This window comes from Callithrix jacchus, chromosome 17 (genome assembly GCF_049354715.1).
Source record: "Callithrix jacchus isolate 240 chromosome 17, calJac240_pri, whole genome shotgun sequence".
Classification (NCBI taxonomy): domain Eukaryota; kingdom Metazoa; phylum Chordata; class Mammalia; order Primates; family Cebidae; genus Callithrix; species Callithrix jacchus.
The window spans coordinates 79645565-79672612 of record NC_133518.1 but is presented as its reverse complement, the minus strand read 5'-3'; the positions used below and the strand labels follow the sequence as shown (position 1 = coordinate 79672612).

Sequence of the window (27048 nt, the reverse complement as noted above, 5' to 3'; positions counted from 1 at the left end):
AGGTTGCAGTGTTGAGAGTGTGCCACTGCACTCCAGCCTGGGTGATGGAGTGAGAGTTGGTCTCAAAAAAAAAAAAAAAAAAAAAAACAACAACAACAACAACAACAAACAGCCGTGCTGGTAATTAATCAAAAAACCAATTTGCCTCATCACAGCTTAGAACATTGAACTGTAAAGATCTTTTTTCTTATCCAGCCTTACTGGTAACATGAGCGATTCAGTTACTTGCGCAGTCTTATATTTTATCTGTAAAGTGGGAATGATGGTGCCTACAGTTTGGGGTTTCTGTGAAAATCACATGAGCCCGCAGGTGTCTCGAATAGCAGTTGAAGCGCATCCATCTAGGGGACCTCTGACAGTGGGGTCTTCCTCGGCATCTTACTAGTTCAGTCTTCTGAAGCTCTACATGAGTCGCAGAAACGAAGTCTAATTTTTGTTCCAGTTTCAGGTTGCAAGTGGACACCTGAGTCGGCAGGACCTGGAGTCCCGGATGAGGGAGCTGATCTACACGGACTCAGATCTTCTCGTCACCCCCATTATCGACAACCCAAAGGTGTGCAGAGACGCTCACCACTGAGGGGTAGACCTCACTGAGACCTGAAATGCGCACGGGGTTTTCATCGAGAGTGTTGTTTACTGCCTGACCTTTCCTGTTGCTCTTGTCTGCTTCTGTCTCACTCACTGTGCTGCGTGTCTGCCTCTCCTGTCGGCAGCCCTGTCCTCTGCCTTACCTGCACTTCACTGGAGTTGTAAGTGTTCTCTCCTGCGTTTTGACGAGTCAGCTCCGCCCCTCACCGCGGCTCTCTTCCACATGCCACAGAGGGGCTGCCACCCTCTTGGCCTCAGACCTTCCACATGCCACGGAGGGGCTGCCACCCTCTTGGCCTCAGACCTTCCACATGCCACGGAGGGGCTGCCACCCTCTTGGCCTCAGACCTTCCACATGCCACGGAGGGGCTGCCACCCTCTTGGCCTCAGACCTTAGCTCTCATCCCTTTCTTTCTCCACGTTCACTGCTGCGAACCCCTCTAAATATTTTAGTCTCTGATGTATTTTGAAGGCAGAGGCGGTCAGAGGGCAGTGCTTGCCAGGTTTGGCCGGGCAGGCAGATCACACAGAAGCCCTCACCTCTCACAGGTTGAGACTGCAGGGGAGACGGTGGGGAGCCACGGGGGGCTGGAGGGGTCATGGTTCACAATGTACTTCCTAGCCACTGCCAGCTGTCTCACTTCTCGTCTTTGGAATATGATACTTTATGGCCAGGGGATAGATATGAGTATCTACTTTAAAAAACAAATTCATTTCCAAGTCCCTCTGCTTCGTCTTGACTTCAAGCTCCTCACCATGCTCACATTCCACTGCTTATTCTCCATGTTAATTTTTCTGCTTTTTCTTTTTAAAATGTGTTTTTCTGTATTAATTCGTGACTGTTTTTCCTTACATCTCATTGGGAACATCATTGTGCTTTAGACCACAGGAATTCTTGGATTCACATTTATTTTCTAGATAGTATTTCATATTGATTTTTAAGCTATTTTTCATAATGGAGCTAATTCTTTTCGTGAGTTAATGTGTCTGGCGGAAAACTTTGTTACGCTAAGTGTGATGCGCATTGGGGCATTTTCAGAGTGGTCTTTCTAGAACAGTGTGTGGTATCTTTCCCAGGGGTGTCTAATCTTTTGGCTTCCCTGGCCACATTGGAAGAGGAATTGTCTTGGGTCACACGTAGAATACACTAATGTTAGCTGATGAACTAAATAAGCAAACAGTTTGCAGAAAAATCTCAAAATGTTTTAAGAAAATTTACGGATTTGGCCACATTGGGAGCCGTCTTGGGCTGCCTGTTGGATAGGCTTGCTTTAGACAATATTCTGTGTCGTTTTCCTCTTGTAACCATATTTGATAGTTTCTGGGAAGCCTTAGTGAGTGGAAATTTTGTGTTGAACTTTTCATTTTAAACTGCTTTTGGACTTAAGAGAAGTTGAGGGTTCCCGTGTACCATTTGCCCAGCCGCTCTTAGTGTTGACATCGCACATGTCTGTCGTCTAGTTAGCAAGGCCTGGGAATTGACACTGCTGTAGTTAGTCAAGCAGGATAACCCTTACCTGTTCCTCCTTCTGGAGGGCAGTGGAATGTGGTAATCAGGGTTGCAGGATACTTGATTAACGTCTCTGTGTAATGAGGGCTTGCAGTATCCTCACTGGTCTTCCTGAAAAAGAAAGGGAAAGATAAAAGAACTCCTGAGTGTAGTGCTGTTGACTACGCTGCCAACCTGACCTGAATTTTCCCAGTTGCCTCTAGTGTCCTCTCTTTTCGTTCCAGGATGCCACATTACAGTTAGGTGTTCTGCCCCCTTAGTCTCCTGCAGTCTGCCCTGGTCTTTCACGGCCTTGTCAGTATTTCTCAGACTTTGTCTTCATGACTTTGACACTTTTTTTTCTTGAGACAGAGTCTCACTCTGTTGCCCAGGCCAGAGTGCAGTAGCGCAATCTCAGCTCACTGTAACCTCTGCCTCCCGGGTTCAAGCAATTCTCCCGCCTCAGCCTCCTGAGTAGCTGGGACTACAGGTGCCTGTCACCACGCCTGGCTAATTTTTGTAGTTTCAATAGAGATGGGGTTTCACTATCTTGACCAGGCTGGTCTTGAACTCCTGACCTCCTCTACCTGCCTCAGCCTCCTAAAGTGCTGGGATTACAGGCTTGAGCCATTGCGCCTGTCGTGTTTTTTTGTAATACATGTTATAAAACATATGACTCAAGTCCTTGACACTTTGAAGAGTAACTGGTTGAGTGTTTTATAGAATGTCCCTTAATTTAGGTTTGTCTAAGGGTTTCTCATAATTAGAATGATACTATGAATTTGGATTATGAGATTAGAATGATAATATGCATTTTAGTAAGAATACTACAATAAATACAGTCATGCTGGTTACTTACTTTATTAGTAAAGGTTTTAAAAATATTACATATAGAAGTTTTGCAGAAGTTAGGTATAGAAATGATGGTTGCTTTTTTAAGTCAAAGTCTCAAGATGAAGTATCTGTCTGTCCTAAGCTCATGAATCCAACTACGTGGTTTCTTCACGTTTCTCGAATTAATTGTGCGCTTTCCAATTCATGCCATTTTGGCTTCCCGGAATGCCGTCTTCTCTGATATAACAATAAAGTTCTAATCCTTCAGGACGGCAGCCCGCCTTCTTTCTTTCCTGCACGCCTGGTCCTAACTGTATCAGCTAAGGTGCTTGCTGTATTCTCTAAACCACTATTTACAAAAACATTCTTCTGTCCAGTGCTTCGTCTGTAATGTCCTGCCTGTTTTGAATTGTGAAATATTTTGTTAACAGATGTTTGTCTCGTCTTTCCAACCAGAATGTCAGCTTTCTGAAAACAGGATTGTGTCTTTTACACCTTTGTATTCCCACGAGCGTTTCGCATAGAGCCTTACCTTACCTTGGCAGGTACCCAATAGATATTTGTTAAATGACCAAATTTTTAATCTAGAGGTTAATTAGCTAAAATGGAAGCCGAGAGAGGGCTGAATTTTTTTCTATGAAGCTTTATTTTATTACAGATATCAACTGAAATAATTAAAAAAGTTGTTGTTACCTGTATTTGTATGTTTTAATCTGAAAGGCATTGTTGAATTCTTATTTTTTTTTAGTAACACATTTTACACATTCTTTTTTTATCCTCATTGATTTATAATCTGACATAAGGGACGTATAAGGAGACAGATAATCCATCTTAAAAATCGTCTCAGAGATAACGTGGGGAGAAATGCCAGATATAGGTGATGGGAAGGAAGGCAGCAAATCACGCTGCCATGTGTGTACCTATGCAACAATCTTGCATGTTCTTCACATGTACCCCAAAACCTAAAATGCAATTAAAAAAAGTAGTCTCGAAAGTTGTTTTTTTCCTTTTTAACTGCAGATAATGAAACAACCACCGGTTAAATTTGATCCAAAAATATTGCATCTACCAGCATATTCAGGTAGGATTGTAAAGGACTTACTGAACATGTAGACTCTGTATATGGAAACAAATATGAAACTTCCTTGCAAATGTAATATTTGTATGTGAAAAGCTAAATTTATTTTTTCTCGACAATTGGTTATATTCTTGGGGCAGTGTTAGGCGAATTGTAAACAATCTGTAATTCATTTGTGCCAGCTGTTTACATTTCTCAGCTGAGCCTGCGCTGCCCTGTCCTCTTGTGGGTAGGGGATTCCTGTAGATCTGGGGAGTTTTCCTGTAGAGTGGGTGGGGGTCTCCTGCCCTTGCCTTCATAGAGCTGGTTGAATTTCCACCATTTATGGCTGCTGTAGGTGCACAGGGTTGGGGACAGCAATGAAGGACTGGGATTTGTTGGAGGGACTGGACTTTGAGAACAGAACGAGGTGGCTCGTGACTGTGGAGATGGTGTGGGAGTGGAGATGCTTATAGGATGATTTCTACCTTTCTGTTGCGCTAATGAAAATCTTATTTAGGGTGAATGGCAGATATTTTTACATCTCTTAAACTGTTTTTTTTAAACAAATTACATTTAAGTTGTTAAACTGGATTTGGGAAAAATCATTCATCGTGGCTAGAGTAGAATCTATTACTTGAAGTAAATTTAAAATATAGCTTTAAATAAAATTTAGCTTTAAATAAACCAGCTAAGGGTTTATATCGATCATCTTAATTACTGATAAAAAACAGAAAAGAAACTGTGTAGAAGGACGTTTGTGAAAGACCAAAGTGAAGCAAAATATTATTAACAGTGCTTTCAGTGCCAAGTAGGACTGTTTATGCAAACCTAGAGAATTATTACCTGGAATCCGATTTCCTTTTTCTTCTTTGAGTTATTTAGGAATTATATTTACAGTTTATTTTGTCTAAAGATAGAGATCAGTGGAAAATATGTTAATTTTAGGGGGTATCACATTTCTTAGATTTTGCCTTTTTTTGTATAGGGATTTAGAGGTTGGAATTTCAGGTGATTTTACCTATCACGTTATCCTTCTTTTTTTTTACAGTAATTTTGTTGGAAATTTTTTTTTCTGAGACAGAGTCTCGCTGTGTCACCCAGGCTGGAGTGCAGTGGTATCATCCTGGCTGCAACCTGTGCTTTCTAGGTTCAAGTGATTCTCCCGCCTCAGTCTCCCAAGTAGCTGGGGTTACAGGAGCACACCACCATACCCAGCTAATTTTTGTATTTTTAGTAGAGACGGGGTTTCACCATGTTGGCCAGGCTGGTCTTGAATTCCTGACCTCGTGATCCGCCCGCCTTGGCTTCCCAAAGTGCCAGGCTTACAGGCGTCAGCCTCCGCAATTGGCTGTTGGAACTTTGTAAGAACTGTAAGATTTGTGCTTTTCCCGGTGTTTCAGAGTGGATTTATGTATACAAAGGCTCTTTTGTCTTTGACTTCGGTTGTATTGAACTTTGCATTCTGTTATAGTCTAGGTTGTGGGACAGTTGTGCTTCAGACATCCGCTGTATTTGAAGCATGGTTTTCCCTTGACATGGTTGAAAAGTTTCCGTGGATAGGTAAAGAGATGAGGAAGTAGGACACATACAAGTCGTGTCATCTTTGGAGTTATTTTTGGTTCTGACAGTGCAGTGTTTTCTTTGTCGTCAGCCGTTGTCATTCTGTGTTTATTGCTCATGTAATGTTTCTGGCAGTTCTTTTTCTCATAAATGCTTTTATCATTTTCTTTCCTTGGCAGTGGATAAGTTACTGTTGCTGAAAGACCAAGATTGGAATGACTTTTTGCAACAAGTGTGCTCGCAGATCGACTGCACCGAGAAGAGCATGGGGGCCTCCCGCGCCAAGCTGAATCTCCTTTGCTATCTGTGCGTGGTGGCTGGTCACCAGGAGGTGGCCACCAGGCTCCTCCACTCTCCGCTGGTAGGCCTCTGTGACATGCCTTATGCATTTACACTTTTTTTTGAGACAGAATCTTGCTCTGTTGTCAGGCTGGAGTGCAGTGGTGCAATCTTGGCTCACTGCAACCTCTGCTTCCCAGGGTCTAGCAATTCTGCCTCAGCCTCCCGAGCAGCTGGGACTACAGGCACCCATCACCATGCCTGGCTAATTTTTGGATTTTTAGTAGAGACGTGGTTTCACCATGTTGGCCAGGATGGTCTCCATCTCCTGACCTTGCGATCCACCTACCTTGGCATCCCAAACTGCTGGGATTACAGGCTTGAGCCACCGCGTCTGGTTTAAGCTTGTGTTTTTATAGAGGCTCAAAGAAGTACTAAAATATCAGTTTGATTTAACTACCATGAAAAATCTGATTTATCATGATTTTAGGTTTCTGAAAATTATCTTCTGCTTAATTCTTAGGTCTTAAAGTAGATGAGAGTAGATGGTGATTTTGAACTTTTTTTTTTGATGCTCACATTTCCATTTTACGTTAACTTGTAAGATTAAAAAAAATATGAAATCAGGTCGGATACTGTGGCTCATGCCTGTAATCCCAGCACTTTGGGAGGCCAAGGCGGGTGTATCACCTGAGGTCAGGAGTTTGAAACCAGCCTGGCCTACATGGCGAAATGTGGTCTCTACTAAAAACACAAAGTTAGCTGAGCATAGTGGTGCACTCCTATAATCCCAACTGTTCGGGAGGCTGAGGCAGAAGAATCACTTGAACCTGGGAGGCAGAGGTTGCAGTGAGCTGAGATCGTGCCATTGCACTCCAGCCTAGGCAAAAAGAGTGAAACTTGGTCTCAAAAAAGAAAAATAGTGTGATATCCTAAGACAGACCTTCTACCTTCTCATCAGTGACCGGAGTGAACTGCCCATGTGGAGTGGGTGGGGGTGCGGAATGGGTGGGGGTGTCGGTCCTTTACCGGGTCGTCGGGTCAACTGCTCGGTTTCTGACGTGACGCTGGAGAAAGACATCCACCCTGTAAGACACGTTTTTCCTCTTCCCCTGGGAATTTACTTTCTGGACTGTGTTGGTCCATTGTAAGCTCATGGGAATTTGTCAGAGTTCTTTTGTTTCTTTTGGCTCACGTTTGAGCGTCGATTGGCAGAGCGTTTGAGGTCATCCTCAGGCAGGAATTACTGTGGTTCAGAGGTGTTTTCTGTAGTGGGCCCCATTTGGGAATTTGCTTGAAAAACTTTCAGTTCGTTTGCTTTCAGGATAGTATTAATATTACCTTTTTTGATAGTTGGTGTGTGTCTGTCAGGTAAGGGCAGTCATTTGGGAGAAACTAAAAGTACTGTTCTTAGTTTTTATTTTAATTGTATTCATAGACTAGTGTCTTGGTAATTTGGTAAACATCATTTTTGGTGTACATTGTAAATTTCCTTTTTATGAAGATCCGAGCTGTTAACTTTGCTGTTACTTTCTGTGTTTTGTGGTTTCAATATTTTAATTTTTCCTTTTTTTACATTTTAATTTTTTATTCTAGTTCCAGTTACTAATCCAGCATTTGCGGATAGCTCCGAACTGGGATATGTAAGTAACGTTTATATTTAAAAAATTATTTTTCATGACTTTATTAAGTAGTTACAGCATACATATTTATCAAAGGCAGAGTCCTAAATAATAAATTATTCTGACATAATGATGACTCTACCCGTAGGCAATTTTTGTGGGCATTCCAATGATAAATTTTGGAATATTTTAAAATAGCCCTTCTCCTAATATTATAAATACAATTCTGGAATTATCTAAGCTACTCCTGGAAACTTTGTTAACTGTTACCGTTTTTTTTATTTTCTTAGAGACGGGATCTCTCACTATGTTGCCCAGGCTGGTTTTGAACTCGTGGGCTCAAGTGATTCTCCCATCTCTGCCTCCCAAAGTGTTAGGATTACAGGTGTGAGCCACTGCAGCTTGCTGACTGTTACTGTTTTGAGTTTTGGTTATAAAATACTTAAACCCTTGTCCCTGTGTATTAATTTAGTTATACTTCCTCAAGGTTTCCCTTGGACACCGTTATCTTTCCCTCATATAGCACGTAGTTTCCCTATGATGTTTTTTATAATCTAATAGGATTATGTTTTATAAATCCATTTATGATGGAAGGAAGTGTCCTGGCTTTTTATAGAAGCAGTTTGCCATACGGAAAACACAGCAGATCAAGGGTTAGAAGGCTCTGGGTTCCGGTTGTCAGTGAGAATTGGCCTAATGATTATCTTTTTCTCAATCTCTCTTTCCTGGGGAGTGTGGGTGGGACAAGGAAATGGCATAGGTTTGGGATTGAGACAGGCCTGGGTGTGTGATCACAGATCTGTTTTCGGGGCCAGTTACTTTAATTGCTGAGCCTCAGTAGCCTCATCTGTAAAGTTGGGTTGAGAGAAATACTTCATGAATTTTTGGTAATGACTCACTTTGAATGAGGTAAATCTGTGAGAGACCTTGTATGGTGCCTGGTTCTTGGAGGACATTTCATTTACAATGGGGCTGGGGCTGTAGAAGTTGTGTTATTATCACCAGGCTTGCTTATCTCACATGATTGTTAGGACAGACACAGGTAAAAATGGAGGCGAAAGGAGTTTGTGAATTGTGGCAGTGGTATGATAACAATTATTCTTCTGTGCTGGTGAAATACTGGTGAAACAACAGGAGTTTAGAAAATGCTTAACAATAAGAGTAATTCTTATACATCTTCTAATATTACTCTCCCAAAGTAACATCTGGTAATAGAAACTAGGATTTTTAGGTAACGATTGGGCATTTAATATTTTGAGAAGGCTTATGATATGCCCATTAAAACTGAATCAGGGAAATACTTGTTTAAACACTTTTATCTAAAACGCATAATATCCTTGAATGGAGTGCCCCCTGCTGACGTTGTAAAACACAATCCAAATCATTTCCAGGTACATGATCTCCATGTATCAGCCCGGAGATTGGTTCTAGCATCCCCTTGGATACCAAAATCCACACATACTGGTTTTCACCCTGCTTTTAAAAACTGAAGTTTGATTATAAAACAGTTTTAATTTGAACACAGTGATAAATACCGAGGTGGACAAGTTCGCTGGTAGGAATCTTTTTTTATTCTCCTCCATTCAAAGCTACTTCCAGCGAGGTTTTCTCTGACCTCAGGTTATATTGCTTTGATAGCATATGATAAAGGGTCCTTAACTTAGTCTGGGAGGTAATTACTATTGAAATAGATATATTTATTCCTTAGTTTTGTTTTGCATGTAAAAAATTAGAATCACATGATACAATTTTATAAGTTTGCTTTCCTTCATAACATATATTATGTAGTTTAAATGCTATTAACATTTAAAAATAAAATACATAATACTTAAGATAAACTTTTTATATGTTGTGAATATCTGATCATTTCATTTACTATTTTTGGATAGTATTATAATATCATAAACAACATCTTGATGATCATTTTTGGGCTTAAATCTTTCGCCTGCTTTTTCTTTTTCCCTTTAGGGAAGATTCATAGAATTAGAACAAATGGGTAGAAGGCAAAAATAAATATTTTCGTGATTTCTGAAAAATTGCTAAAATGCTCTTAAAAATGTCCAGTCAATGTGTTTAAAATGCCTTTTGTTCGAACTTCCAACATTGGGTATTTATCAAATTGTATATCCCTTTATCCTTGCCAGTCAACTTTATGAGGAATAATTCACATATAGTAATAATGTAATACTGTGATTTAAAAAATTGTTAATTGCGAATTATGCATAGTCTAAAATGTTTCATTTTAGCCATTTTTATGTGTACAGTGGCATTTAGTTTCATTCTTGTTGCATAATCGTCACCACTGTTCATTTCCAGAACTTTTTCATTATCTTAAACAGACGCTCTTTATCTATTAAACAACTCCCCCTTTCCCTTCCCCAGTCCTGGTAACCTATATTTTACTTTCTATCTTTGTGGATTTGCTTATGGTGAGTACTTCATATTGCCACTGAAACATCAGGGGGTTTGGTCTAGGTCCTGTTGCTCACAGCACAGAAAGCCAATCCCAGAGACAATGAGTGTTGCCAGGGAGGAAGGCTTCAGTTGGGTGCTGCTGCTAAGGAGATGGGAGATCAGTCTCAAATTTGTCTCCTCAACTGACTAAAACCAGGGGTTTATTTGGCAGGGAAGAAATGTAACCATGCATGGGAAAACAGGAGTTAGGGAAGGGTGAGAAAGAGGAGTTGGTTGACAGGAAGCAGGTAGTTGGTTAGGCAGTCATGATGGGTGAGGGGATCTGGTGTCTTATGGTCTAGATGTGGTGATCTGGTAAGTTTCAGTTCCTTGATAACTATCTGGGAGGCCTGATGATTGGTTTCCTGAGAAAGGAACTCAGATAAGACAAATGTAACTTTCTCAAGTTTTAAGGCTGGGAGGGTCCATTTTTATGTTTATTGAAGAAGACTGTAAACATCAGTTTTATAGGACAATTGGGCTGGTTTCATTTGCAAGGTTCACCCATGTTATAACTAACGTGTGCGCATTTTGTTCCTTTTTAAGGCTGAATAATACCCCATTGCATGTATATACTGCATTTTGTTTATCTTTTCATCTATTTTTGGGCCCTGGCTTGTTTTTATCTTTTGGCTGTTGTAAACAGTGCTGCTAAGAACATTAGTGTTTCCTGTTTTTGCTTTTGCTAATGCTATCCTGATGGGTGTGAAGTAGTATCTCATGGTTTTGATTTGTATTTTGTGACTAGTGATGTTGAACATCTTTTCATGTGATTGTTGGCTATTTGTATATCTTCTTTGAAGAAAGGTCTAGTCAAGTCTTTTGCCAGTTTTTGCATTGAGTTTTATGTTGTTGAGTTGTAGGTATTTGTTTGGTATGTCCTAGATATTAACCCCTTGTCAGATAAATGGTTGCAAATATCTTCTCTCATTACATAGGTTACTTTTTACTGTGGCAAGTGCCTTTTGAGATACGAATTTAGGAAGGATTTTTTTATTTTTTAAATAAGAGTTTTATACTTGAATAAGGAAAAGTGAGTGCTCATCCATCATTAATTTTTAAATTACAAACACAGGTTTTATGTTTCTTTACTGTAGTTCTCCTCTTGGTTGATTAGATTTCATAATTTGGTAGTTAGATTATTTTAATTTTATTTTTTTGAGACAGAGTCTTGCTCTGTCATCTAGGCTGGAGTGCAAGTAGCATGATCTTGGCTCACTATAACCCTTGCCTCCCGGGTTCAAGCCAATCTCCCGTCTCCTAAGTAGCTGGGATTACAGGCACCTGCCATCATGCCTGGCTAATTTTTGTATTTTTGTAGAGATGGGGTATAACTGTGTTGACCAGATGGTCTTGAACTCCTGACTTCAGGTGATCCACCTGCTTCAGCCTTCCAAAGTATTGGGATTACAGGTGTGAGCCACCACACCTGGCCAGTAATTTTTTTTTCAAGAAGGCCTCTCAGTGACTCACCTCTGTGTCACACTTTGGAGTTTGAGCTCTCTTCCCTGTACTAACTATAGCTCTGTAGGGATTGGGGGTCAGTCTTACCTTTTTGTTCTCTTTTGTGTGTCTCGTTTGAGTTAGCTTTTCTTTTTATTCCAGGCCTGTAAATTTTACTAGATTGTTTCTAGGAATCTCTTTTCACTAATTCACTTCAGTTGCTCTCTTCTGCCTGCCTCCCTGCCTCTCGTCCTCCCTCCCATCCTCCCTACCTTCCTCCCTTCCTCCCTTCATTCCTTCCCCTCCCCTCCCCCCTCTTCTTCCCCCTCCACCTCCTTCCTCCTCCCCTCCCCACCATTTTCTTTTTCTTTGATGGGTCCTTTTTCCTAGCTGCCTATATGTGGTGTATAATATGCTTTTGAATTTGAGGATAAATATTAGGATTATAAAAATTCTCTTTTTGGGGCAGAATTAAGAATTAAATATTGTTATTAATATTTAAGGTTAAACATTAGGGTTATATAAGATAAGCCTGGAACCTGGACTTTGAAAAAGAAAAAAAAAGGAAAAAATTAGGATAAGAAAACATTGTATTCTTGTCTCTTGAACTTGTAGGTCACAACTTCTTTTTCTTCATGGCCCTGCTTTTTTTAATGCTCTCTACTTCTCACATGCCCTGGTGATCTAGTTCTTAGTTTATGTTATGAATAGATGGTTAAATTGATCGGTTCTTAGTTTGTGTTATGATTAGATGGTTAAATTGATCGGTTCTTAGTTTGTGTTATGATTAGATGGTTAAATTGATCGGTTCTTAGTTTGTGTTATGATTAGGTGGTTAAATTGATCTAGTTCTTAGTTTACATTATGAATAGATGGTTAAATTGATCGGTTCTTAGTTTGTGTTGTGAATAGATGGTTAAATTGATCGGTTCTTAGTTTATGTTATGATTAGATGGTTAAATTGATCGGTTCTTAGTTTGTGTTATGATTAGATGGTTAAATTGATCGGTTCTTTGTGTTATGATTAGATGATTAAATTGATCGGTTCTTAGTTTGTGTTATGAATAGATGGTTAAATTGATCGGTTCTTAGTTTGTGTTATGATTAGATGATTAAATTGATCGGTTCTTAGTTTATGTTATGATTAGATGGTTAAATTGATCGGTTCTTAGTTTGTGTTATGATTAGATGGTTAAATTGATCGGTTCTTAGTTTGTCTTATGAATAGATAGTTAAATTGATCGGTTCTTAGTTTGTGTTATGATTAGATGGTTAAATTGATCGGTTCTTAGTTTATGTTATGAATAGATGGTTAAATTGATCGGTTCTTAGTTTGTGTTATGATTAGATGGTTAAATTGATCGGTTCTTAGTTTATGTTATGATTAGATGGTTAAATTGATCGGTTCTTAGTTTGTGTTATGAATAGATGGTTAAATTGATCTAGTTCTTAGTTTGTGTTATGATTAGATGATTAAATTGATCGGTTCTTAGTTTATATTATGAACAAATGATTAAATTGGTTTAGAAGTTGGCAGTACAAGTCTCATTTATGTTTGCCTAAGTCTCTTTCTCCAATAGCCTGTCCTTTAAAGAAAGGGCTGGTATGTGGATAAGGGAGCCCTGTTGACTGGTTGACTTGAATTTGGGATTTCACTGGCTGAAGATGAGGTAGGCAGGCTGGAGCCCTCTGCAGTTGCCAGGGTGGATTTTTCTTTGGAGTGGAGCTGGCTTTCCTCATTTAACCCCTTCCTTGCTTTGGTATCTGGAGGACCACAGTCTTTCTTCCCACATCGATGTCTGTGTCCCACCCCAAGGTGGATTGCTCACTGTAGGAACAATTTTCCATGTTCACCCAGGAGCCCAGGGCTGCAGGGTCTATTCTGTGTGGCAGGGAAGGGAGATGGAAAAGAGGTAGGGCCTGGCTGGCTCAGTGTTCCTTTTACAAGGGCGCAGTTGTTCCTGGCACAGTTGTTTACTCTGATGATGGTCCTGTGGCTCGTTCTTGCTTTTGGTCTTAGTTTATTCAAAGTCCCTGAGGCTTCCTTGGGAACATCTGTCTACCTGTGGTTCTTTAGGCAGGGGATTCCTTTGTTGGTCCTGGCAGTCTTGATTCTATCTATGCATGTCATCTGAGATTTTCTTAAACTTTCTGGTCCACTCGTAGCCCTCCTTTTAGCTTCCAATTATCATTTAATAAAAGAACTTGTATTTTAGCAGACTGTAGGGGGATCAGAAAAGTGACTGTCAGGTGTTTAGTCTGCAATCATTAAAGACAGAGCATGTGTCGTAAGTTTGGATCTGTGTTACTTACATTATTGTGATTTATGGATGCTTGCTTTCTTTCCCTTTTATTTTTCCTTCTGTTTCCTTCCCATATTTATTTTATTATTTTTTTTAGAGACTCACTGTAAAAAAAAAATATGGTTTCATTGTGTCTCCCAGGCTGGTTCGAGACTGCAGGTGTATGCCACCATGTCTGGCTAAATTGAAATATATATATATATACATATATATATTTGTGTGTGTGTAGAGACAGAGTCTCACTATGTTGGCCAGGCTGGTCTTGAACTCCTGGCCTTAGTGATCCTTCCACTTCGCCCTCCTAAAGTGCTGGGGATTACTCATACACCTCCTAAAGTGTGTGAGCCACTGTACCCAGCCAAAGTTTTTATTTTTTAATAGGATGTATATGATACATAGAAGTGCCTTTCTTTTCCCCTTTGTGTGTGTGTGTGTGTGTGTGTGTGTGTGAGACAGAGTCTCACTCTGTCACCCAGGCTGGAGTACAGTGACAAGATCTTGGCTCACTGCAACATCTGCCTCCCAGGTTCAAGTGATTCTCCTGCCTCAGGTTCCCGAGTAGCTGGGATTACAGGTGTGGACTGCCACACCCAGCTCATTTGTGTATTTTTTAGTAGAGATGGAATTTCACCATGCTGACCAGCTGGTCTGGAACTTCCGACCTCAAGTGATCTGCCTGTCTCAGCCTCCCAAAATTCTGAGATTACAGGCGTGAGTCTGTAATTACCTCTGCCACACCCAGCTCATTTGTGTATTTTTTAGTAGAGATGGGATTTCACCATGCTGACCAGCTGGTCTGGAACTTCCGACCTCAAGTGATCTGCCTGTCTCAGCCTCCCAAAATTCTGAGGTTACAGGCGTGAGTCTGTAATTACCTCTGCCACACCCAGCTCATTTGTGTATTTTTTAGTAGAGATGGGATTTCACCATGCTGACCAGCTGGTCTGGAACTTCCGACCTCAAGTGATCTGCCTGTCTTAGCCTCCCAAAGTTCTGAGGTTACAGGCGTGAGAGGTGCTTTAACTTCACCAGTGTTTAGGCTTTTTGGTTTATATTTGTTATTTTTACTTTTCACCTTTTACTACATCAAAATGAGTCCTGTATAATTTCTGTGTTAGGGAATTCTATTAATTTATCTTTGCGGTCTAATACAAATCGTTTTTAATGCATGCCATGAATGTAGTCGTTAATAATAATGTAGCAATGGTAGCTTACTCATTCAGCACAAGTCGTCGTGACACAGTGGTAATTTCTGCATGTGGATTATCTCCCGGTTCTTAGAACAATATGAGGTACGTATTACTCTTGGTTGTACTTACTGTGCCTACCAGGCACGTGACTGATGAGTGATTATCACGGGCTGCTGTCTCCCTCACCCCCAATGGTGGGGTCCATGGCCTTGAATCTCGGAGTCTTAGACACCATCCTGCACAGCCTCCCACTGGGTGAGGGTGGTCAGTGCTTGTAGGGTGTAGAGTTTGATAGATGCGTCTGATACTTTGACCTTGTGAGTTTTATTTAGGATGCTTGAACGTGTGGATGTGTCGATGACTGTATATTCACTGTTGCTGCCTCTCTGTGCTTGGAAGTCTGCCGCTGCTCCGGGTTTACCTTTCGTGCTTTGTTGTTTGGTTTATGAAGACTCACACCTTCCGTCTTTTGTTGGTCATAAGGTTTTTGGTTTAAAGGGAATCTTCTTCCATGAGTTCAGCCTTGAATTCTACTGAGCGTCTCTTTGGAAACTGGAAACCCTGTTTGCCTGCAGGGTCCTACCTCCGTGAACTCCTTTCCTGCTAACGTGTTTAGTCGTTTTGCTTTTGATGTTGATGTGTTTATTAAACAAACATTTTTAGTTGCCTGAGTGCCCCCAAGCACTGACGAGGTGCCCACAATGGTGTCGGGATACAGCCCGGCCTTCATGGATCTCTGGGCTGGTCGGGGAGACAGATAATAAGCAAGTAATGAATGAAAAAGTAACTACCGAATTATAGTTCTGCTCTAGTGTAGTAGCCATTGACTTCATGGGGATTATTTAAATTAAAAATTAATAGTAGCTTACTCATTCGGCACATATTGTCAGACACGATGGTACTTTTGCACAGGGATTATCTCCTGTGATTCCTACAACTTGAGGGAGGTAGTGTTACTGGTCCTACTTACGAGGTAGCCAGGACCAGGAACATGAAAGATGAGTGATTACTCCAGGGTGCTGTCTCCCTTACCCTCAACTGTGGGGTAGTTTTTAAATTAAAAATCACGGCGAGACGCAGTGGCTTATGCCTGTACTCCCAACACTTTGGGAGGCCGAGGTGGGCAGCTCACCTGAGCTCAGGAGATCAAGACCAGCTGGACAACATGGTGAAACCCTGTTTCTACTAAAAATGCAACAATTAGCCAGGTGTGGTGGGCACACCTATAGTCGCGGCTACTTGGGGGCTGAGTTGAGAGGATTGCTTGAGTCTGGGAGGTGTTGCAGTGAGCGGAGATTGCAGCATCGCACTCTAGCTTGGGTGACAGAGTGAGGCCCTGTCTCAAAATAAATAAATAAATAAATAAAGTATTTTGTTTCTTACTTGCATCTGTCATATTTCCTGTGCCTGATAGTCACGTGTAGTAGCTACTGCATTGAGCAGTGCAGGTGTGGGACGGCTGTCAGGGCGCGAAGGCTTGTTAGACAGTGCTGGCTTAGATGCTGTCATGGAGCTGGGCTGGTTCTGAGGTGCAGTCACTGGGGCACCTGGAGTGGTGACCTGAGAAAACTTGAATTTTGAGAAAGAGCCTGTACTGTGAGGGTGTTGTGTATAGTGTATGTGGTACTTGTATTTAGGGTTCTGGTAAAACGTGACTATTCATAAGCTATTTAAAGTTTCTATTTTAAAAGTATAGGGTTTTTAGGTAGTGTATTTTCTCTTGTTCTAATAGGAATTGTTTTTGGTTATATTATGGAAAATAATTGGCATGTGGGTACATTTTTATTTTAGTTGAATAAATCTGGTAACTAATATTTACTTTTATAGATTGAAAAATGGTTCAGTGTTTCATAAGTATTTTGAGCCTCTCTTTTAAAAGAGATAGGCAGGTGCAGTGACTCAGGCCTGTAATCCCAGCACTTTGGGAGGCTAAGATGGGAGGATTGTTTGTCAGGAGTTCAAGGGTAGCCTGGGCATCATAATGAGACCCTCATCTCCACAAACAGTAAAAAAAATTAGCTGGGCATGGTGATGCACGCCTATAGCCCCAGCTACTTGGGGGTTGAGCTGGGAGGATGGTTTTTCCAATTATCCTGCAGACATTTTTCAAAATGATTACTTTTAAAGTATAATCTGTTTAGTCAGAGGTGGGGTGCTACTTCTGCAATTGCCTAGGACTTCTTTAATTTGTATATGTTACGAGATTTTAATGGGCAATTTAAGAAGTGTTGAAATTTCTAAGAATTACTTCTGTGTGTTGGAGTCTGGAAGTGCAGACCTTTTCCCTGTAGCACTTCTCTGAGTCTGGTTTGGTTTCTTCCATGGATGCCCACCTAGGTCTGTTTTAAGAAGGTAAAAAATATAAACTAAGTTACATACTGATCATCTCTGACAACATGCAGACATCACTAAATAAGAGTGCATTTCTCATCAACTCACCATTTGTTTCAATTAGAAAAAAACTCATTAAAACTAATTTTTCTGCATGAAATAACTTTTTAAATCACAGTGCATGTGATTCATTAATAGTAATTTGTCAACCTCAGTTTTCTGCTGGATACTGAGGGAACACCTCATTAAAAACCAGTGTTTATGCAAATAGTACGATATTTTTAAAACTTTCGATTGTAAAAGTTTCTGTTAAACTGAATATATATAGATATGTCACTGTTCAGATTCTATTTACGACTTACATAGACACTCACTGATCGACTAGCAAGTAGGAAAGAGACCTTTAGCCAAATGCTTCTGTACCCGGCAATGAAAGGGGTAATTACTGTTTCGCTCTTTCCTCTGGTTGACCCACAACTTGTTTAAATTTTGTCGCTATTGCAGTATCGCAGCAGACCTTGCAGCTCACGTCTCCCTGTGTGTCTGAGGGAGAGTTTCTGTGGGCTGTATACGTGGGGGAGTGTGGGCCTGACCTGTCACGTTCAGTTTTTATTTCACGGTCTCGTATGTACTGCTCATCACTGCGTAATGTAACTAGCTGGGGTTGCTTTCCTCGGTCCCTGACTCCTCTCTTCAGAGCCTTTTTTCTCTCATTTACAGACGGGCCAAGGTTGCTCGGGTGATTGGTCTAGTGGCTTCGCACACAACTGAGCTCCAGGAAAATACACCCGTTGTTGAGGTAATGTCTTTTATTACTGAAATGGGACGAATGACAAATACTGTCCTTGCTTCTGTAATTTAGAACGTGCAGCTTTCGTTGACCTTCACTTGTTTTTTCTTTGTGGGATTGTGGCAATTGTTCTGAAACTATCACCTCAACAGACCTTTAGGCTTAAACACAGCAGCTCATTTACAGTGTGGTCCATCATTAAAGTGGCATGGCAGAGTTAGCAAGGGTTGTGAACTCTACTCATCATTTGTTTTTGAATAAGGCTTTTTTCATTTCTAGTTTTCTTGTAGTCTGTCCAACATTTTATTACAACTAACGTATTTCCTATTTAAAGCATAGCTTATAATTCAAAATGCAAGTTCTTCTGGCATTTCACCTAGAATTTAGTGTTTTCATACTAAAGACTCCTTTCTACCCATTATGTTAATGTTTATTACACTTAATTGGTAATGGAGTTTTATTCCTTGAACTGGGAGAGGCTCAAGAGTCAGTGTAGGTGAAAAGAAAGCAAGAGCTTCTGAAGGAAGTGAAAGGGGTCAGGAGAGGGGACTGCAGAGCTGAAGCTGTTGTGTAGTATTTGGGGCTTTAAGAGAAATTGGAAAACTTTCTGTGACTGTGGTGTTCTCTATAGTAGCCAGCTGGTATTTGGAACTCTAAGAACAATTGGAAAGATTTCCGTCTGTGCCATCCACTCCCGTGGCCAGTTGCTGGGGTAGTATCCCAGCTGGCCTTGTAGTGTCTGGGTGGAGTTTAATTTAATCTCACTGTATTTCAATACCTTGCTTACAATTCCTTCTCTATTTCCTGCAAACGGTTGGATCTCTGAGCTACTAGTCAAATGCCACTAAGTCTGAATTTTCCCTTTTTTGGAGGGCCTAAAATAAATGAATTGTGACCCTATGTGATCACTGATGGTACCCAGCTTGGTTCTCAGAGATGTGTCAAGTAGATTTTTATCCAAAAGATCGAGCACATTGGGCAGTACTGACCAGGAAGATGAGAAGGCTTAGGTTCTCAAAAGTGGGGGTTCCTTCTGATGGCTCCGAGCAAAAGGCCTCCAGTGGGGTGGAGTCGCTGTAGGAGATGGGGGAGAACCTGAAGTCGGAGACAGGGTCCCAGGAGTTTGAGGATGTACCTGCCTTGCCACGGCAGGCGCCTGCTGCTCAGGAGCTGTGAAGAAAGAGCCTCTGAAGGTGTGCAACGTGACTGTTGAATTACGTTATTCAGTAGTTACAGTGATAAGTAGCATGGATGCTTTAGGAAGCTGAGTTAGTGGATTTGAAGATCAGTTGGATGAATTTTCTTAGGATTTAGAAAGAGGGTAAAGACTGTGAACTAGAAAGGCATGGATGATAGTTTCAGGTTTGTTACACTATCCAGCATGGCGGCCTCCAGCCACTGTGGCTTGAAGAGCAGCCAGTCTGAATTGAGATGACCAACTTACAGGAAAGAATGCTATGGCCAGCCTGGAATTTCCAACCCGATTATTCTACTTTATCTTTTCCACAGCATGTATCACCACCTGACATTTTATGTGCTCATTTCTCTTCCTGCACTAGACTACAAGCTCCATTGGAATACGGATTTTGAACCGTCTTGTTCAATGCTCCACCCCAGTGCGTAGACCGTACCTTGTGTCTATATGGATACTGACAAGTACTTTGAAATGAATGAGTAAAACTGTACCAGTATGCTTGGAACTCCCTGTAGCAGTGTCTGGAAGATGCTGTGTTTTGCTACTGCAGGAATTCTCAAGGGACTGGGCAGAGGGTGTGTGAAGTAACCTGGGACCTGCCAGTCACCCTGGGTGATGTGCAGCCCACATTCACTGGTACCTGCTGCTGCACTCCCACTTGGAGGGTTCGGCCCGGCCGTGCATGAACCGTCTCTGTTACCTCTGCCCACTCAGGTTGAGTTCCGTGGCCAGTCTGCATTCTCACAGTACTTCTTCTCCAATTGTACCGTTTGCCGACAGTGTTCCTGTTGCTGCCTCCACTGAGAGGACGGGGTGGGTGTTAACTCCCCGGGTTCTTGTTTCGTTTATTCCAGTACTGTTCTCTTCGTGGGTGTTTGCTGATGCTTTATTCATTTGAAATGCAGTAACTTAGGGAAAATCATACTTCATGAAAAGAATGATGTGTGCTTGACTATCTGGTGAACCGTTTTGAATCACACACACTGTATTGTGAACTAAATTTGGTTGGATAATAGAGAACTTATGCAATAACTTGAAACTGAGCCAGGTGCTCCTTTGCGATGCCATCTTCATTTTGTTATTTCAACACTTTTTAGTTCTTTGGTCATTGCTCTTAGTGGCAAAAGCTGTAATTACTTTTGTACTAACTTGATTCCTGCTGTGAGCAATTGGCTGTGATAACTGAAGTAGCCACAAGAGGTCATTCAAGCACTAGAAAAAAAGTTGTGCAAGCTGGTTTTGTTGTTGACATGGAGTCTCACTCTGTCACCAGGCTACAGTGCAGTGGTGCGATCTCTCTCGGCTCATTGTAACCTCCACCTCTGGGTTCAAGCAGTTCTCCTGCTGGGACTACAGGCGCACACCACCACACCCAGCTAATTTTTGTATTTTTAGTAGAGACAGGTTTTCACCATGTTGGTCAGGCTGGTCTTGAACTTCTGACCTTGTGATCTGCCTGCCTCGGCCTCCCAAAGTGCTGGGATTACAGGTTTGAGTCCACCACGCTTGGCCAAGTTTTAAGAATTTATGTTTCAACTTCCAGAAGCAGGATCTTTGGAGGTTGAGCAGGTACATGGTACCATGTTTCATCTTTGTCCTGTTTTTTTCTGGAAAAACAGGTTTCTGGGTGGGTGCGGTGCCTCACTTCTGTAATCCCAACACTTTAGGAGGCCAAGGTGGGTGGATCCTGAGGTCAGGAGATCCAGACCATCCTGGCTTACATGGTGAAACCCCATCTCTTCTAAGAATGCAAAAAATTAGCCGAGCGTGGTGGTGCGCACCTGTAGTCTCAGCTACTCGGGAGGCTGAGGCAGGAGAATCTCTTGAACCCAGGAGGTGGAAGTTGCCATGAGCAGAGATCGCACGACTGCACTCCAGCCTGGTGACAGTGAGACTTCGTCTCAGGAAAAAAAAAAGTTTTTGCTACAAGATGTTTGGCTCCATTCCATTGGTGATGTTTTACTATTTGTGATGAAAAAGGTCCATGAAAACCATTATAGCCTCTTCAGAAAGATGCAGTCGACACTGAGCATGTGATTTTGGGGGATTTGGGAACCTTGTGGAGTCTGCTGGTCAATCTTTAGTTCAGGTTTTTGTAAAACTCACAATTAGATGATTGTGGATATTTTCCAGTAATCAGTAAGAAAATTTCAAGTGTGAGATAAATCCTGAATTCACTATTAGGTTTACTATCAGTGAACAAGAAAAATTGTGGTTCAAGATCCTATAAGCATTTTATTTTATATTTTACTTGTTTATGTTTTGAGACAGAGTCTTGCTCTGTTGCTCAGGCTACAGTGCAGCAGTGGGCTGCTGGCTCACTGCAACCCCTTCCCCCTGGGTTCAAGGACAGTCTCAGCCTCAGCCTCATGAGTAGCTGAGACTGCAGGTTCATGACCCGCTAATTTTTGTATTTTTGGTACAGACAGGGTTTCACCATGTTGGCCACGCTGGTCTTGAACTCCTGGCCTCAAGTGATCCACTTGCCTTGGGCTCCCAAAGTAGTGGGATTACAGGCGTGAGCCACCGCACCTGGCCCCTGTAAGTATTTTAAAGGCATAGAACCTCATTTTGTCACTCACCTTTGTACCCCACAGAGCGGAGCTAGCAAAGTAATATGTATTTCAGGCACTTAGTCAATGCTGAAGAGCTTAATGAATGATTAAAAGAATATTCGGAGAGTATGATGGTGTAATTTGTCACAAAGAGACAGAAAAAATGGAACAAAAATTTATTTTACTGTCCTCGTAATATAATTTAAATCTCTTTCATCTTACTGTCTCATCAACAGCTACGGAAAATAACTGCTCATCTCCTTTATGCATTTAGAAGCATTTATTGACATATGTATCTTTTTTACAGAAAAATATAACCATCTGAAGATTATTTTCCTAGATAACACATTTACCACTCTGTAGTCATTGTGGTTTCTGTGTGTAATAATTTAAGAAATATTTTTGATATTAAGCCAGCATATTTAGTCTGAAGCATGCAGCGAATATATTTTAGGAAATTTAATAATTTTAATAATTTAATATAGACCCATCAAATTCTAGAACTGAAAGGTTTTTTTTTTTTTTGAGATGGAGTTTCTCTCTTGTTGCCCAGGCTGGAGTGCAATGGCGCAATCTCGGCTCACTGCAACCTCCGCCTCCTGGGTTCTGGCAATTCTCCAGCCTCAGCCTCCTGAGTAGCTGGGATTACAGGCACGCGCCACCATGCCCAGCTAATATTTTTGTATTTTTAGTAGAGACAGGGTTTCACCATGTTGACCAGGACGGTGTTGATCTCTTGACCTCGTGATCCACTCAAGTACTGGGATTACAGGCTTGAGCCACTGTGCCTGGCCTTTTTTCTTTTATTGTGACTGAGTCTTAGACTGTTGCCCATGCTGGAGTGCAGTGGCATGATCTTGGCTCACTGCAACCTCTGTCTCCCAGGTTCAAGTGATTCTTGTGCCTCAGCCTCCTGAGTAGCTGGGATTACAGACATGCACCCACGCCCAGCTGATTTTTTTTTTGTATTTTTAGTAGAGACAGGGTTTCACCGTGTTGGCCAGGCTGGTCTGGAACTTTTGACCTCAAATAATCCACTCGCCTCAGCCTCCCAAAGTGCTGGGATTATAGGCGTGAGCCACCACACCCAGCCAATAGGAATATTAACAGACATTTTAGGTTAACCCATTCATTAAATTTCCTTATTATTGACTGGGCATGGTGGCTCACGGCTGTAATCTCAGTATTTGGCAGACTGAGGTGGGAAAATCACTTGAACCTAGGAGTCTGAGACCAGCCTGGGCAACATAAGGAGACCTCTTCTCTACAAAAAATAGAAAACAGTCAGGCGTGCTGGTATACATCTGTGGTCCCAGCTACTCAGGAGGCTACACGTGAACCTGGGAGGCTGAGGCTACAGTGGGCTGTTAGCATGCTTCTGCACTCCAGCCTGAGCAAGACCCTGTCTCAAAATGTTTTTTTATTGTGGAAAATTTCAACATCTACAGAAGTAGCAAGACTAGAATAATGAGGTAGCATCATTTGCTCCCAGCAGCATCAGCACTGATTCATCTTGTTCGTCTGTGTCTCCTGCTTTCATTCTCCCTTTCCCTTTTTCTCTCCCCCCTTCTCTCTGTCTTGCAGGAGTATTTTTATAAATCGTTCTGCTATAAGGATACATGCACACGAATGTTCATTGCAGCACTGTTTACAATAGCAAAGACCTGGAACCAACCCAAATGCCCATCGATGATAGACTGGACAGGGAAAATGTGGCACATATACACCACGGAATATTATGCAGCAATCAAAAACGATGAGTTTGTGTCCTTTGTAGGGACATGGATGAACCTGGAGAACATCATTCTCAGCAAACTGACACAAGAACAGAAAATGAAATACTGCATGTTCTCACTCATAGGCAGGTGATGAACAGTGAGAACACATGGACACAGGGAGGGGAGCATCACACACTGGAGTCGGTTGGGGGGAATAGGGGAGGGACAGCGGGGGGTAGGGGGTTGGGGAGGGATAGCATGGGAAGAAATGCCAGATATAGGTGAATGGGAGGAAGGCAGCAAATCACACTGCCACATGTGTACCTATGCAACTATCTTACATGTTCTTCACATGTACCCCAAAACCTAAAATGCAATAAAAAAATTATTTTACTAGAAAATATATTTTTCTAACAGAAAATAATTAGAAAAATATATAACCACAGTTTTATTGTCACACCCAATACCTTCAACAGTAGTCCCTGAGTATAATCTGATACCCAGTTAACGTTCAGATTTTCTTGGTGGTGTCATACATGTCATTTTGTAATTTTTCTTTGAGCCAGGATTGTGCTTAGATAACGTGACCCTTAAGTCTCTTAATTCCTGGTCTAATTTTTTAGTGATATTTATTTCTTACAGACAGATTGTCCCTTGTCTTGGCCCAAATTGGAATATCAGAAGCTTTATTGCACTCTTCTGGTGTTATTTAAGAGAGTCCTTTATCACCTGTCTTTCCTTCCTTGCACATTGCTGCTTGGCTGTGGACCCTTGATTCAGCACTTTTTTTGGGGGAGGACAGCTTGGGGAAATAGGAATTTGTCATAGTTGGTGCTGTATTTCTCCTGTTGCTTCATAGAAAGTGAGACAGCTAAACGGTAGATGCCCCTATTAGAGGGTAGTTAAAGTTCATGGCTAGAGTCAGATGCGGTCAGCCTCATTACACATATTCCCATCACTCTTCTTTCTTCATCACTTTTTTATTTAATAGTTTTAACATCGATCGATTATTGTCTTCATGGAGTGATCTTTCAGAGTTGCAAAATACTAATTGTCTTCTTCTGTAATTTCCTTTCTATTTGTGGTCGGAAGTTTTACAGAAGAGGTTTCCCTGATCAACTGTTTGGTTATCCAAAAATAGAGTGTGTTTCTCAAGGCAGGATAAATGCTTGTTTCTCCTCATGGGTCAGTTTGCAGAATAAAGAATGTGTGCCCTCGTGATCTCCTAAGTGTCCATCGAGATTGATTTTATGTTCTGAGAACTCACCGGTTATACGAGTATATGTGTATCATCTAGTCCTTCACAATCATGGTCTCTTCGATGCCTAAATGGTTTCATCTCCATCCAGTGGGAGCCCTTTCAAGCCCGCCCCTTCCTCCCTTTGACACGAGCCTGCTCCTGTCTCTGATAGCTTGCTGGCTTCTCCCAGGTGAACTTTCACAGGCTTGTTTTGGGAATAGTCAGCTCCTAATTTTGAAACCACTTCTGCAAGGAATCTCGTTTACTTTTTGGTAGAAGATGTAGTCAGAGATGGCAGTATGGGTTCTCTAGGATTTTTTTTCCCTTGTAGAGCTTTTCAGAGGCCAGATCTAGGTACTACTGTTTCTTAAAAAGAGAAAAATTCTGAGTTTACATATACCCTTCCAATTCAGATTCTTTTTTAAATTGAGATGCAGTTTCATTCCTGTTGCCCAGGCTGGAGTGCAATGGTGCAATCTTGGCTCACCACAACCTCTGCCTCCCAGGTTCAAGCGACATTCTCCTGCCTCAGCCTCCCAAGTAGCTGGGATTATAGGCATGCGCCATCATGCCCGACTAATTTTGTGTTTTTAGTAGCGACAGGGTTTCACCATGTTGGTCAGGCTGTTCTCAAACTCCTGACCTCAGGTGATCCACCTGCCTTGGCCTCCCAAAGTTCTGGGATTATAGGCATGAGCCACCGTGCCTGGCCTCAATTCAGATTTAAAATTCGTTTTTACCTCTTGATTTACAATTTTTATTTTTCTTCTCATGAGCTAAAAATCCTGGCTGGGCGCAGTGGCTCTTGCCTGTAATCTCCACACTTTGGGAGCCTAGGTGGGTGGATCACTTGAGTTCAGGAGTTCGAGACCAGCCTGGCCAAGGTGGCAAAACCCCATCTCTACTAAAAACACAGAAATTACCTAGCTGCTTGGAAGGCTGGTGCATGAGAATTGCTTGAACCCAGGAGGTGGAGGCTGCTGGGATTGCACCGCTGTACTCCAGCCGGGGCACAGAGCGAGACTCCATCTCAAAAAAAAAAAAAAGAAAACTCTTGGCTGTTAATTACATTAACATAATGATCTTTTTTTTAGCTTAGAGTTTAGAATAGGTAAAAAATAGTAGTACACGTATTATTACTAACAACAAAACTACAAGACACATGTTAAGTACTTTTTCCCTTGGGATATAACCCACTGGATGGTATATACAGTCAAAATGCTGAGTTTTAAATCTTTGCTTTGTGCTTGTTACCAATATGATATATAGTTACATAGGTTTCCAATTTCTTTTCCCTAGATACTTAAGGATTACTTTGTACTTTCTGGTTTGAAAATTATAATCCCTTTTTATAAGTGCTAGAAATATACAGAAGTATGTACAAAACATACATGTATTGCTTAAAAGTGTGAAAACCCAAGAAGCTGCCCTGGGTTCGAGTAGAACGTTGAGTAGGATATTGCCAGCATACCCAGGACCCGCGTGTCCTTTCCGAACAAAGGAAGTTACTGTAACTCCCAATTCTATGATGACTTTGCCTGCTTTTGAATTTCATTTAAATTGAGCCATAAGATATGAATACTTTGGTATCTGGCTTCTTTTATTTCATACTATGTGTGTGGAATTCATCCCTGTCACACATCCCTGTCATTCATTTTTATCGCATGCATATACGTCACTGGTGATGGGCATTTGGATTGCTTTCTGTATCTGGCTGTTACAAACCTTGCACACACGTTTTGATGCACTTGCGCAAGCTCTCTGTTGGGTGCGTGTAGGAACAGAATTGGCAGGTTATAGGATATGTGTGTGTTCAACTTTAGGAGATAATCTAAGCTGTTTTCCAAAAAGGTTGTATGAATTAAAATGCTTTGACTAATGAAAGAATGTTCAGTGCTCTGCCTTCTCCTTAATATTCGGTGTCGGCATGCAATGATGTTAATAAGTATTTGCCAGTTTCCTCTATGCTTTTAACTTTAATGGTTATTCAGTTTCGTATGGCGTCTGAAAGTATGAGTATATAATCTTTCTTCCTATCTCTCTTAATAGGTGGATTATATTAATAGAATTACTATAAATAAATGACCTTGCATCTTTAGAAGAAATGACTTGGTGCTCTCTATAATTCGCTGTTGGAATCTCTTTCCTATTTTTTTTTTTTTAGAATTGTTTCTCTACTTTTTCTTGCCACATTAGATTGATTTCTTGGAGAGTCCAGCCTGTTTGTCCTGTAGAATGTTCCACAGTCCAGATTTGTCTGCTTGCTTTTCCTTGGTATTGCTAACTTATTCCTCTAGTGCACACATTCCCTGTGAACCGTAAGTTAGGTCTGGAGACTTCATTGGATTCAGGTTAAACCTTTCTTTTTGGTGAGAACATATCACAGGTGACATTGGG

At 41.3% G+C, this 27048-nt stretch overlaps 1 protein-coding gene and 1 non-coding gene across 24 annotated transcripts in view; both read left to right on the top strand.

The window, feature by feature from the left end:
• ULK4 (unc-51 like kinase 4) overlaps nucleotides 1-27048 on the top strand; it is a 677547-nt gene that overhangs the window by 48532 nt on the left and 601967 nt on the right. For all 23 annotated transcript variants that reach the window (XR_013528778.1, XR_013528777.1, XR_008477287.2 and 20 more), the window contains exons 13-17: nucleotides 443-553; nucleotides 3932-3992; nucleotides 5711-5892; nucleotides 7407-7453; nucleotides 17874-17952. Coding sequence is in view for 15 of the 23 variants with exons in the window: in XM_078354734.1 (XP_078210860.1) it covers nucleotides 443-553; nucleotides 3932-3992; nucleotides 5711-5892; nucleotides 7407-7453; nucleotides 17874-17952 (480 nt within the window). In the remaining 8 variants the exon portion in view is untranslated. The remainder of the gene's footprint in view (nucleotides 1-442; nucleotides 554-3931; nucleotides 3993-5710; nucleotides 5893-7406; nucleotides 7454-17873; nucleotides 17953-27048) is intronic.
• On the top strand, nucleotides 2083-2214 carry LOC118149053 (U8 small nucleolar RNA). Its single transcript, XR_004736219.2, has one exon. It is a non-coding gene; the product is annotated as a U8 small nucleolar RNA (small nucleolar RNA).